This window comes from Marmota flaviventris, chromosome 10 (genome assembly GCF_047511675.1).
Source record: "Marmota flaviventris isolate mMarFla1 chromosome 10, mMarFla1.hap1, whole genome shotgun sequence".
NCBI classification, from domain to species: domain Eukaryota; kingdom Metazoa; phylum Chordata; class Mammalia; order Rodentia; family Sciuridae; genus Marmota; species Marmota flaviventris.
In genome coordinates, this window is record NC_092507.1 from 79,122,493 (window position 1) to 79,136,855 (window position 14,363).

General features: G+C 35.2%; 1 protein-coding gene across 3 annotated transcripts in view; it reads left to right on the plus strand.

Moving 5' to 3' along the window:
* Mtf2 (metal response element binding transcription factor 2) overlaps positions 1-14,363 on the plus strand; it is a 61,206-nt gene that overhangs the window by 26,590 nt on the left and 20,253 nt on the right. Inside the window, exons 2-6 of one of the 3 annotated variants that reach the window (XM_027935151.2) lie at positions 6,836-7,034; positions 7,142-7,223; positions 10,669-10,764; positions 10,999-11,099; positions 11,483-11,631. In XM_027935151.2, coding sequence (XP_027790952.2) covers positions 6,836-7,034; positions 7,142-7,223; positions 10,669-10,764; positions 10,999-11,099; positions 11,483-11,631 — 627 coding nt within the window. Of the gene's footprint in view, positions 1-6,835; positions 7,035-7,139; positions 7,228-9,029; positions 9,237-10,668; positions 10,765-10,998; positions 11,100-11,482; positions 11,632-14,363 lie in introns of those variants that run through there. The other 2 variants (XM_027935153.3, XM_071618054.1) reach the window with 2 other exon arrangements.

Below are 14,363 nucleotides of genomic sequence, written 5' to 3' on the forward strand. Positions count from 1 at the left end.
GCTGGAGTTGTGGCTCAGTGGTAGAGCACTTTCCTGGCCTGTGTGAGCCCCTAGGTTTGATCCTTAGCACCGCATGTAAATAAATAAATACATAAAATAAAAGATCCATTTAAAACTAAAAAATCTTAAAGAAAAAGGAGATATGGCAGTGTAAAGTAAAATTTTTTTTTTCTTGTCCCTTAGCTGCCTAGTGGCACTTCATGGGCTAAAGAGTAGTTGCAGGAGTACCTGAGACGTGGTTGTGGTGGATCTGTCTTGGTTGATTGGGGTTACCAGAGAAGAGGATGGAAAGTGTAGCAGCACAGTAGAAGGATGAAAGTTTCTACTGGAGAGGTGAAACCTATGTCAGGGCAGTGACATTTGCCCTTAAGGAGATTGCCTTTAATTAAACTACCAATTACTTCTGGTAGTTCACTCCTACTGCATTCCGCATGCTATGATAGGCACTGGGAAAGTTATGGTAAATAAGAAAGGACAATCTTCCCCTCTGAGTACAGGCTATGTAGCTGGTGTAGAATAAGTAAAGACAATTAGGCAAATAGAGCACAGTTTGAGAAATTTAATGGTGGAGGAACTATAACATACCAAGAGAGTATTTAACCTGAATTGGTGGTGGATGGGTTTGAATTAAAAAAAAAAAAAATCTTTATAAAGAAGATCTAGCTGAATTTTTCTTAGAATGTTGAGCTCTTAAGATAGAGACCTTGACTATCTTATTCAACATTCTATCCCTAGGGCCTAGCACAGGCACTAATTAAATATTTATTGAAGGAATAGTAATTGACCTGAAGATGAATCAGATTTCCTGAGGTTTCTTTTTATCATTTGTTAGGGTAAGGACCTAGCAAAATATAATTTCTTAATTATATTTTTAGTTCCTTTCTTTTTTTCGTGTGGTAGTAGGGATTGAACCCAGGGGCATTCTGTCACTGAACTACATCCCCAGCTCCTTTTATTTTTTTAAAATTTCTTTATTGTGGTGCTGGGGATTGAACCCAGGGCTTTGTTCATCTGAGGCAAGCAGTCTATCAACTCAACTATATCCCCAACCTCCCTTTTATTTTTATTATTTTATTTTATTTGTACCAACTGAGGATTGAACCCAGGAGTGTTTAACCACTGAGCTACATCCCCAGCCCTTTTTAATATTTTAGAGATAAGGTCTCACTGAATTGCTAAGTGCCTCGCTAAGTTGTTGAGTCTGGCTTTGAACTCATGATTCTCCCTCAGCCTCCCGAGTTGCTGGGATTACAGGCATGTGCCACCTTGCTGGGCTTATTATTATTTCATTTTTTAAAATTTATTTTATCATTTATAAGACAATCTTGTTAAGTTGCCTAGGCTGGCCTCAGATTTGGGGTCTTCCCACCTCCACCTTCTGAATCACAGGATTATGGGTGTGCATCACTGGGATTATGGGTATGCACTACTGTGACCAGCTCTTACCCTTTATTTTGAAGTTCACAATAGTACTTAAGAGATTATTTTAGCCAAATTAAATGAACTGTTTGTTCAGGGTCACACAACTAATTCAGATGGTCTTCTAGTTTGCTGGAGGAATAAAATTAAGGAATGGATTGGGAAGAATTCAAAATTTTCCCTAAGGCACATTCTTTTAAAATTATTTAGCTAATTTCTAAATTCTTGAGTCAAGGTCTTATTTATTGTAGGAACAGTAGAACAAGAAAGAAATAGTGGCTTAAACCCTTGGTTTTTACTTGCTCTTAAGGGAGGAAACATCTTTGTTGAGTCTTTTTCAAGATGGATGTCACTAGCAGTGTTGTAATACTAGTTTTTTTTTTTTAAATATTTTTTTAGTTGTAGGTCTTTATTTATTTTTATGTAGTGCTGAGGATCGAACCCAGTACCTCACAAATGCAAGGCAGGCGCTCTACCACTGAGCCAACAACTCCACCCCTAATACTAGTGTTTTAATCAGCTTTTTGACTGCTGTGACTAGAAAAAACCTGACAAAAACACTTAGCGGAAGAAAGATTTATTTGGTTTCAGAGGTCTCAGTCCATTGACAGCTAGCTCATTCCTCTTGGCTCCAGGTGAGGCAGAACAACATGGTGGAAGAGTATGGCAGAAGGAAGCGGCTCACATGATGGTAGGGAGCTGAAAGAGAATGTTGATTGGTACCTTTTAGGATAACAATTTGACAATATCAATGACATTAGATAATATACATGTAAAGATGAGAAAAATGGGTGTATTACTGAATGATTTTGACCCTGAGATGATAATTCAAACTCAGTAATAAGTCTGTGATAGTTCTGTCTGTGATAGTTTTGTCTCCTTTTTAAAGTTTGTAGTAGTTTATAGTAAAAAGGAAAATTGTACATAGTATTTGATACTGTGATTATTTTCTTTCTTTATTTTTGATACTGGGGATTGAGCTCAGGGCACTTGACCACTGAGTCACATCTCCAGACCTATTTTGTATTTTATTTAGAGACAGGGTCTCACTGGGTTACTTAACACCTTGCCATTTCTGAGACTAGCTTTGAACTCGGGGATGCTCCTGCTTCAGCCTCCAGAGCCGCTGGGATTACAGGCGTGCGCCACTGTACCCAGCATTACAATGATTATTCTTTTTTTAAAAAACATTTTTTTTAGTTGTAGATGGACACAATATCTTTATTTCATTTATTTATTTTTATGTTTTGTCGGTGGGGGGGGTGGCTGGGGTTGTGGCTCAGCAGTAGATTGCTTCCCTAGCACACATGGGTGGTGCTGGGTTTGATCCTTAGCACCATATAAGAAATAAACAAATTAAATAAAGGTATTGTGTTCAACTACAACTAAAAAAAAATTAAAAATATTTTGCAAATGAATATGCAAAATTCTTAATGTAGGGTGGGGCACATGGTAACCTTAAACAACTTTGTTAGAGGTTTGGCTATGAATGGGAGGAAAAATAAGGTTGTAGGAAGAGATATAAGGGATCAAGGGTAACTATTACTAGGTTAGGTTTCATTCCAAGATACAGCACATTGGAATATTAAGAAAAGCATGACATAGGGGCTGGGGATGTGGCTCAAGTGGTAGCGCGTTCGCCTGGCACGCGTGTGGCGCGGGTTCGATCCTCAGCACCACATACAAACAAAGATGGTGTGTCCGCCGAAAACTAAAAAATAAATATTAAAAAAGTCTCTCTCTCTCTCTCTCTCTCTCTCCCTCTCTCCCTCTCTCCCCCCTCCCTCCCCCCCTCCCCCCTCCCTCCCTCCCTCTCTTTCCTTCTCTCTTTCTCTCTCTCTAAAAAAAAAAAAGAAAAGCATGACATAAACTGTAGGCAATGGAAAAAATAAGATCTTATGACATCTTATGATTTATGGACACTTAACTCTGCGTGGGAATAGTGCAGGGTAGAGTAAGGAAGAAGCAGACCTCACCGTCAAGAAAAAGGGAGGGGAATTTATTTAAACAATAGTGGAGCATATAAAACTGTCTGGGAATGTTTGCAGTGTTGGTTGTTTTATACATTTTCCACTTCAGAATTAGAAGATTCTAGGTCATAACATAGTTTCAACTCCTTGGCATTGTCTTGAGGTCATTTCTTACCCATATATATGTTGTTCAGGCTTTGGTTAGTTACTTAAGGGGTATAAAACCCCTCAGGTAATCACCAGATGTATAGCTTTTTAAAAATTGATTTTGCTAACATGGTTATTTTCACACTGTGATTTGAAGGTATAAAATTGTTTCAGTGTTGAAAGGTTTCAGCCTGGCTTTGAGCATTCCAGATGATAGAATTAATTGTGATTCATTTTCCATTTTTACTTCTGCTTTTTAGTACTTATCCTGTCAGACATTTAAACCCCTCATATTACTCAAGCATCCCTTTCTCATATATGGCTTTAACAATATATATGGCAGTATATAATTTCTTTATTTAGAACAATGGCTCTTAAAATGTAATCCATGGACACTTTGAGAGGATCTGCAAGATCAAATAATACTAAAATTTTTCTTTTTCTTTTCTCTTTGTGATGGATTCTTACCATGTTGCTCAGGTTTGTTTCAAACTACTGGGCTCTAGCCATCCTGTCACCTCAACCTCCCAATAACTGGAACCGTAGCAAAACTGATTTTTTTTTTTTTTGCCTTCCCTACTGTGTTGACATGTGTACAGATGGTGCACAAACAATGTTAGCTAAAACTGCTCTGTACCTTAGTGTGAATCAAGGCAGTGACATCAGACTTTGCTAGTGTTCTTCGTTGATATGTGCTCACAGTAAAAAATATAAAATAGACATAGACATATGCACAATTTAATTTTACTTAAGAACGTTTTTGATGAAACAGTAAAAATTATTAAATTTGGACTTTGAATTTAGGTTTTTAATATCATGTGTGATGAAACAGGAAGCATGCATAGGGTATTTCTGCCAGCTTTAATAGTAGCTATTTCATAGAACACCATTTTTACTTTAAACAGTGAGTGACTTACGGATACAGCAGATACTTTCTCGATGTGACAAACTTCATTTTATATTTATCCTTGTATTTACCTTTTTTGATTTTCTTCATTCCTCTGTGTTCAAGTTACTATCTTATATGACATTTCTTTAATATTGTTTTGCCCCCACATGCCTCCTTTTTGCTGTTCTTTTCAAATGTAGCATATTTCTATATGTTTTAGGCCTAACAATTGAATTATATACTTAATATTTTGTATATTTGGTTTGGAGGAAATATGCTTTCATTCTTTTATAATTATTTAATTACTTTTACCAATGTTGTTGTTTGATATGTGGGTGTATTTTAATTTCTTTTTGATTTATTTACTTTAAACCTTAAGAACTTCCTTAATGTTTCTTGTAAGGTGGCACTGCTAATAATAGGTACAGATTTTGTTTATCTGGAAGTATCTATTCCATTTTTTTAAAAAAATATTTTATTAGTTGTTGATGGACCTTTACTTATTTATATGTGATGCTGAGAATTGAACTCAGTGCCTCATACATGCTAGGCAAGCGTTCTACCACTGAACCATAACCCCAGCCCCTCTATTCCAGTTTTTTAAGGACAGTGTTGCTAGTTATAAGATTCTTGGTTGGCAATTTTTCTTTCAGCACTTTATGTCATCCAGCTGCCTTCTTTTATTGTTTCTGATGAGCAGTCTCATTAATCCTATTGGGATTTCCTTGTACGTGCTTTTTTCAAGATTTTCTTTTTGTCTTTCAGCATTTTTACTGTGGTGTGATTGAGTGTAGATTTCTTTGCCCTTATTGTACTTGAAGTTTGTTGAGCTTCTTGGATGTATAGATTAATGTTTTTAAGCAACTTAAGAAGGTATTAGTTATTATTTCTTTGGTTATCTTTAAAATGTATTTTGTTTTAAACTAAAACTGTCCCATTTGAACATTAACTCTCCCCTCCTCCCAGCCCCTACCTACCATCCTTCTACTTTCTATGAATTTGACTACTCTTCTACTCTTTGTACCTTATGTAACTAGAATTATAGAGTAGTTGTCCTTTTTGTCTTGCTTATTTCACATAACATAATATCTTTAAGATTTATGTTGTAGCAGTGTCAGGATTCCTAAGAATTTGTGAAATTTTTGGTCCTAAAATTAGTTATCCTTAATTCTTAGGTAATGCAACATTTTTCCTTCCCCACTTGTTTTATTTTTACTAACTTTTATTCTGTCAATTTTAGGATTATCATCTATGTAGTTTTACATGTCATTGTATTTTTTTAATATATTTTAGTTGTAGTTGACACAATACCTTTATTTTTATTTATATGTGTTTTTTATTAATATGTGGTGCTGAGGATTGAACCCAGGGCCTTGCACGTGCTAGGCGAGCACTCTACCGCTGAGCCACAACCCCAGCCCTCATTGTATGTTTAATTAGTGAAATATATCTAAATGGAACTGTGAAACCAAATACTGCTATGTTACCTTTAAGAAAATTGATGATAGCCGGGCATGTTTGTGTATGCCTGTTATCCCAGCAGCTCGGGAGGTGATCCCGAGTTCAAAGCCAGCCTCAGCAAAAGTTGAGGTGCTAAGCTACTCATTGAGACCTTGTCTTTAAATAAAATACAAAATAGAACTGGGATGAGGCTCAGTGGTTGAATATCCCTGAGTTCAATCCCTGGTACCCCCCAAAAAGAATTTTGATGGTATGCTGTGGTTTTTATAGAATGACTGTTAAATGTAGTGTATCATTTTGAGGTCGCTTGCTTAAAAAGAAGTAAATGTTCTTAATAATATACTTTGCATTTGAATGTGATTTTGTGAAACTAATGGTTCTCAGTTTGTTTTAGACTCCCAGTCTGCATTTTTAAAGGATTGTGTGTAAACCCCTGAAAATCAAAAAAGGCTAAATTCAGTAGTGATTTCCTGTAGAAAAAATATTATTGCCCTTCCAGTGAGTGTGACTATACCCATCTACCTGCCCAGAGTTAATGTGTCTTTACTGACTGTGGAATAATTAGGAGTTAAGGTTTAAGTCACTTTTATTCTTTATCTAAACTCAGTCATGAGATTCAAGGCTTTTTTTCCTCATGACTGGCCTGCCTGCCTGCCTGCCTGCCTGCCCGCCCGCCCGCCCCTAAAGCTGATATTTTAATGACACCTGCCCAAATATGTTTATATTAGAGTGGTTGCTGAATTTGGGCCTCACTTTAGGGTATACAATGAATGAATATTGAGAATTGCTATTGCTTTGTTTTAAACTTACTGGGAGAGTATTTGTGATTTGAGGTTCTTGTATTTCCTTCAATTTAATTTTTTTTAACAAATCAATTTTTGATTGAAATATCATTGGTATAAACTGTGTATAAGTAAGTTTTATCTTTGTTTTTTTATTTCCTTAACAGAGACTCTACAGGGGCAGGTAATTCACTGGTCCACAAGCGGTCTCCTTTACGTCGAAACCAAAAGACCCCAACATCCTTGACCAAGCTGTCTTTACAGGATGGACATAAAGCCAAAAAGCCAGCATGTAAATTTGAAGAGGGTCAGGATGTCCTAGCTAGATGGTCAGATGGCTTGTTTTATCTTGGAACTATCAAAAAGGCAAGTTATCTTGATAGAAGGCATTTTTTCTGTTTTTGCAGTGAACTTTTAATAATCTTAAATTTCATGTTGATAATTTAAGAAATAAATATTCTTCTGTATTGCAGATAAACATTTTGAAACAGAGCTGCTTCATCATATTTGAAGACAGTTCTAAATCCTGGGTTCTCTGGAAGGACATTCAAACAGGCAGGTGCTACTATTTCTCTTGAACATGTTTTATACTGAAATATGATTTTCTTCAACCTGACATTTTCTTTTGAATGTATTGTTTTATGATAATTCAGTATCACATTTGAGGAGAGTTTAAAAAGTACCCTACAAACAGAATTATTCCTTTTTCCTTACTTTGTAAATAAAGATGGGTTTCTCCATAGTGGGACTGGAGCATGTTATATTGCTTCCTGTTCCTCTTCCTTTTGCTATGTATCCCTTTCAACTTTTTGGTCTTTTGGAGGTTTTTGCAGGTTTATGATAAGTCTGTCTTTTTGTTCCCTCCTTTTCTCCTTTCCTTTAAAAAGTAGCAGAAAGAAAAAGTAAACCAGTTACATAGAGGAAGAAAGTTGTGAAAATTGAAGGATCCTGTCTAATAAGAGTCCCACCTTGTATATCAGATTAGTGATCTGTGGTTGATTTTTCTTCACTGGCTCCTTATACTACCCCCTAGAATTACAAAGGATTGCTCCTTGACCATATAACTCTTTGTTGCACCTAGAAACTTATTACTATAGAATGCAAATACAAAGTGAACCTGAAAATCATATGACAGCTCAGCAGGAAATAGTTTTAGTAGTTTTCTTTCTTGTAAGAATCCTATAAGTTATTTATTTATGTTTGTGTGTATATCTCTAAAATAATATATGTATATAATGTGTATATATGTATTTTACACATATAACAATACATTAATTTTATCTAGCAATATACTTTTTTTTTTTTTTTAAAAAAGAAGATTCAGTCTTTCTTTTTTTTTTAAATATCTTTTGTTTCATTTGTTTATTTTTATGTGGTACTTGGGACCGAACCCAGGGCCTCACGCATGTGAGGCAAATGCTCTACCACTGAGCTATAACCCCAGCCCATAGCAATATACTTTTTATTTTCAATTTTTTTTTTAGTTGTAGATGGGCACATTATATTTATTTTTATGCAGTGCCAAGATCAAACCCAGTGCCTCACATGTGCGAGGCAAGCACTCTACCACTGAGCTACAACCCCAGCCCTAGAAATATACTTCTTAAAAGTTTACACAGGGGCTGTGATTGTGGCTCAGCGGTAGAGCACTCACCTAACACGGGCAGGAGCCGGGTTCGATTCTCAGCACCACATAAAACTAAGGGCATTGTGTTGTGTCCATCTACACCTAAAAAATAAATATTAAAAAAAAAGTTTACATAAATAAGGAAAAATGTGATCCTGTTAGTAAAGAAATGTGTGCCATAAGAGGGAGATATGTGTGATGTTAAGACTGTTACATAATTTCAAAAAGGTATTTAAACACCTATGCTATTTTTTGTTTCTTTGAAATGATATACTCCTGCAATGCTGGTGACAGTATAAATTTCTGTTTCAGTTATTTAACAGTTGCATTAAATGCATAAAAATTTTGTACTCTGATCTGTCCAACAAGACTCTCTTCTAGAACTGCTAGAAGTTTTTTCATAAGAAATAATTTAAAAGAAAAAAGCTAGAGGAAAAATGTTCACTGTAGCATATTTTAAACAAACAAACAAAAATCTTGTATTTCTAAAATGCAAAGACCAAGACTACAGTAATCAGTTAGATTTTCTAGTAGAGGACCACTAAGCTCTATGGGAAGATTCTTGTACACTTGACGGTAAAAACAACAACAACAACAACAAAACAACATGTACTTGAACTTCACAAGTAAAGTATTCCCAGGTTCCTCAGGAATGTTTTCTGAGGTAAATGTATATTGTTTATCGGATCAGCACCCCTTTTACTGAAGACCTGCCTTCCCTCTCACTCTTATAGTGGGAATCAACTCAGGCACCTACTCCAGGCAGGGGCTATCATTCCCTTTCCAGGGAGTTGCAGATTTGGGCTGAGAGGTCCCAGGCTGTCTGATTACTTTCCTGACTGGAGCCATAAACCCAGGAGCTATGGGAGGCCAGGTCCTACCAAGCATACCAAGTAAACAGAGTTGAGGAGAGACGACAGGAGACCAAAACAGACAAACAAGTAAGCAAAAATACAAAAACCAGACAAAACAATAATTGCTAACCTATGTGGCCAACAGTAGAAGTGTAATGAAGTAAATTTGGTTCTTTCCACTAGATGCAATATAATGCAGTTATTAAAAGTCATAATTTTGAAAACTGGCTGTGTGAAAATGCTTTTGATAGAAGAACTATTACATAGTATTAGTGAAAGGAAGTACCTTGTGGTGGGGAGAATAGGAATTCTGTCTTATGAATTTGGATCCTAGTCTTGATACTTTATAATTGAGGGTCTTTTGGTTATTGTATATGTCTGATCTTCACTTTTTCTCTAGGAGTAGGATATTTATCTAATAAGTTAGCTTTAGAATTAAATAAAACGTGAATAGTCTAACAATACTTGACCCATAGCACAAAATGATGAATATTATTGTTGTATGCAAGTAAACTGTGTGTTATTATTTTGATTGTATTAAAATAGGCATGAAGAGAATATTAGAAATGGTAATTAGCACGTGCTGGTGTGATAAAATTATATTCTAAATTTTTTGATTTTTTTTTTCTTTTTTGTTTAAGAATAAAAATGCTCAAGGAAAAAATGATTTTTTATTTAGATGAGAAGTGTAGTTGATAGCTGAGTGAATTGGTCCACATCTGTAATCCTAGGGATTCAGTAGGCTGAAGCAGGAGGATAGCAATTTCAGCCTTGGCAATTTAATGAGGTCCTAAGCAGCTTAGGGAGAGCCTGTTTCAAAATTAAAAAGGCTGGGGATGGTAGCCCAGTGATAAAGTGCCCCCAGTTTTAATCCCCAGTACCAGAAAATAAATAAGAACACACACATACACACACACACACACACACACGAACACGAGAATGATAACTAGAACTCCAGACTTTTTTACAGTGGTGTACATTATTGGGTACTTTATTGTTAGGGTACATTATTGTTCAGCATAGTTCCAGATTTCAGAGATGAAATAATTGGTGTCCAGTCTTTTTTATAAATTAGTAAATCAAAAGAAATATTCTGAATCCATAGAGAAAGGAGATTATTTACATATTTTCCTTGCCCTTTTCCTTTAGTCTCATGATATTAGTGATGTAGGATGAATGAATGCGTGCCCTTAAACCTCCCTCAACCCCCTAACCCTACCCCCAGAAGTAGGAATATCAGAAATGAATAATTGAGATGCTGCCTGAGAACAATGTAAATTGTGCCCTCTGCCAAAAAGCAGACTGAAGTGTGAATGTACACAGGTATCTTAAGTTAAAGGTGGAAAGAACACAGAGACACTAGAAATATCATTTTGAGAGATAGCATTTTGTCTTGTGAAACATTTTGATCTAATTATCAAATACTGCCCATGTGGGCTACCTACTGAGTCATAAAAATAGTTTTATGTGGAATTCTTTTGTGACCCCCTGCTTTTTATGTATGTTTTAAATATTTCAGGAGCCACTGGAAGTGGGGAAATGGTCTGTACAATATGTCAAGAAGAGTATTCAGAAGCTCCTAATGAAATGGTTATATGTGATAAATGTGGCCAAGGTAAACATTGATTTCTTTTAGTCTTGTGGAAATATTTAGTTATATACTGAATACCTGTGTTGAAGATGAATGACTAAAAAATACATTTGTAATTTGAAGCTATTATCCTAAGTTATATTCATCAATTGTAAATATTTTAATGCAGGAAACGGTACTAAAATGCCTTCTTGAAAATGTGTTTTGCATTATTTATTAATAAAATAGAATTTGCTTTATGCTCTTTTTGATATTAAGGGTACCATCAGTTGTGTCATACACCTCATATTGATTCCAGTGTGATTGATTCAGATGAAAAATGGCTCTGTCGACAATGTGTTTTTGCAACAACAACAAAGGTATCTTTTAAGTGTCTTGGGCTAAAGCCCTAACTGGTATTTTTAAAATGCTATCAATATAATAATTATTTACATCAAAAGTTTATTTGAATGGTATGAACAATTGTTGTTTGCCAGAAAAATCGACGTTTATTGTTTGATTAATTATGCTTAAGTGACTTGAAGTTATTCTTCATTTCATGACAGTGGAATGGGAATTGGGGCAGTAATTTGAAAGAAGACAGAAAATGGAGATTATTAATCAGTTTGTGATATTAGAAATTTAGAACGGAATTTTTTTTTTTTTTTTTTTTAGCAGTCTCAGGCATTTTAAAATTATAGAACTGTGTTTAAAATTTTAACCTTTACTCTTTCAAATGATTTTTTTTCCCTCTAATATGTAGAGGGGTGGTGCACTTAAAAAAGGACCAAATGCCAAAGCATTGCAAGTCATGAAGCAGACATTACCCTATAGTGTGGCAGACCTTGAATGGGATGCAGGTCATAAAACCAATGTGCAGCAGTGTTACTGCTATTGTGGAGGTCCTGGAGAGTAAGTAAATACAGTTACTTAATGTCCTTTAAGTAATTTTCATTTGCTTACATTGTCTTATTTTTCTTACTGATTGGTAAGATTAGTAGTGAATTGCAGATGCTTGAAAGTATCACTAAAGACAGCTAGGGGAAGAAAATTCACCATTATTTCACCAAAAAATTCTCATCTAGGTTTCACTCATATTCATGTATTTTAAAAAATCTTACTATAAGGCTATTCTGGCATTTAAAAAAAATATTTATTTTTTTAGGTGTAGATGCACACAGCACAATTCCTTTATTTTTATGTGGTGCTGAGGATCGAACCTGGGTCCTGCCTGTGCTAGGCAAGCGCTCTACCGCTGAGCCACAATCCCAGCCCCTATTCTGGCATTTTAAAATGAGTTATATATATTTATGTATCTTATAAAAATAAACTGTAGAGGGAAAAATATATACTGTAGGGGACCACTGTCAGGTCTGAAAATTTTTAGTTTTATTGGATTTCACATTTAATATGATTGACCATTTAGAAATTGTTATATTTGATAGTGTTATTTGAGAGCATAAGAGACAGATGTTGGTTTAAACTACAGAACAAAGATGAGACTTTTTCATAGATTGATTAGAGGGCATACCTTACTATTCTTTCCTAAATATTCCATTTCTTATGAATACAGGATATCATTTGCCAGAGGAAAATACCATGTAGTTTTTCTAAGTTTTAACTGAAAAAATATGCCATCCAGGTACTAGAGAGGCTATATTTGTTTCTGACTCCCAGGTGCTTTGACAGCCACCTTATCATTGATTATTAACTAGATTATAAAGAAGAAATCATTTGAAGTTGACCATTGTAGTTAATTATATATATCCATAATTAGAGGCTATAATTTTATTCATCTTTATTATTAAATTTTGCTATATCAGCCTGGTATGGTAGTGCACACCTGTAATCCTAGCTATTTGGAAGACTGAGGCAAGAGCGTCACAAATTCAAGGCCAGCTTTGGCAAGGGCTGGGAGTACAGCTCAGTGATAAAGTGCCTCTGGGTTTCATCCCCAATACTGGGGGCGCGGGTGGTGGTGGTGGTGGTAATTACATCTACAAACCAACATTCTACTTTCTAGAAAATTTGCCTTTAATTTCTGGTCCATGGTCCTCAGTTCTGCCTTTCAAACTAAACATTTTATCTGTTATATGGGGTAGGTCTTAAAAATGTTGCAAGTCAATGGCATATATCTATAATCCACTGAACTGAGGAGCCTAAGGTGGAAGATTGAAAGTTCCAGACCAGCCTTGGCATTTCAGACTTTGTCTCAAAGAATGAAGGTCTGGGAATTTAGTACAGTTGTAGAGTACCCCTGGGTTCAATCTCCAGTACCCCCGGTTTAAAAAAGTGTATTTTATGCCAGAAATTTTATTTCCTACTTCTATGACCTATGTAGCAATAATGTTATCTTCTCCAGACTAAAACTCCACTGCCAGCAAACAGTCTTTATGATATAATTTCCAAACTCTGTTTCTCTCCAGTGTTTGAAAGTTATTCTTAAAATACTGTGCCATGATTGGGAAAAAAAGGTAGTGTTTCCAGAAGTAGTCTGGTAGAATATAATGATTTAACGGGCTATTTAGAATCTCAGGCATGATGCTTCTCTTGTTGCATCATACAAGAAATTTTATTACCTCTTTTAGACACTCAGTAGATATTCTCTAGGTTCATGTAGGTGGTCAACTAATAATTTTAGCAGCTTTTGGGGGGCGGGCGCTATTGGGTATTGAACCCAGGGGCACTTTAGCAGTGAGCCACATCCCCAGCCAATTTTTATTTTTTATTTTGAGACAGGTCTCACTAAGTTGCTGAGAGCCTTGCTGAGTTGCTGAGGCTGGTGCTGAACTTGTGATCCTTCTGTCTCAGCATCCCAAGTTGCTGGGATGACAGGCATGCACTGCCACCATGAGGTGTTCAGTGATGAAAATGAATATATAAATGAATGAATTTTTAGTTCTTTATTCTAATTCATCTCTGATCTTGTGGAATATTAACTTTGTGATTTAACACTTCTGTAAGATTTCTCAGCTTTTGGTCATCTGCAAGTTTAAAAAGCGTTTGTCTAGTTTTAAAAAACCAGTTACATATAAAAGAGAAATAGTGAACAGGTTTATCTTTTTTCCTTTACTCATTTAATTCTAGCATTTTGTTTACCTATTTTATGAGGTAGATTGTTCATTATCTTTAAACATTAAAAGAATAGGAAATGTGCCTGATATTAGTAACTATGTTAGTTTCACCATCTAGTAGAATGCATGGATTGTAGTTAGTATTCATAAGTCATTTGATAATTGGCTAACTTTACAGGCTTCTTAACCTTTGCCTATGTATGGCTTACAATTAGTGTGGGACTCATTTGTTGGAAGAAAAGATGTTATTTGGAAGTAATATCTTATTTTCATAAAGGATTTCATGGTGTAAAACCATATACTAATTAAAAAGAGAATATATCCTTCTTAGATGAAGATTCAGTTGTAGTATCTTCGGCTATTTGAAACAGATCTGTAGGTCTGTATTCTGAATCAGTACTAAACCTGTGACAAAACTTTTATACTTTGATATAGTCTTAGGTTAGATGTCTTTGTTTTATTTAAATTACTTAAATTGCTAATAAATTCTTTTCATTATAATAGAAACACAGTAAAGATATAAAATGGAATGTTCATACTGCCTATGGCCATTTGATATTTTGGGCAAAC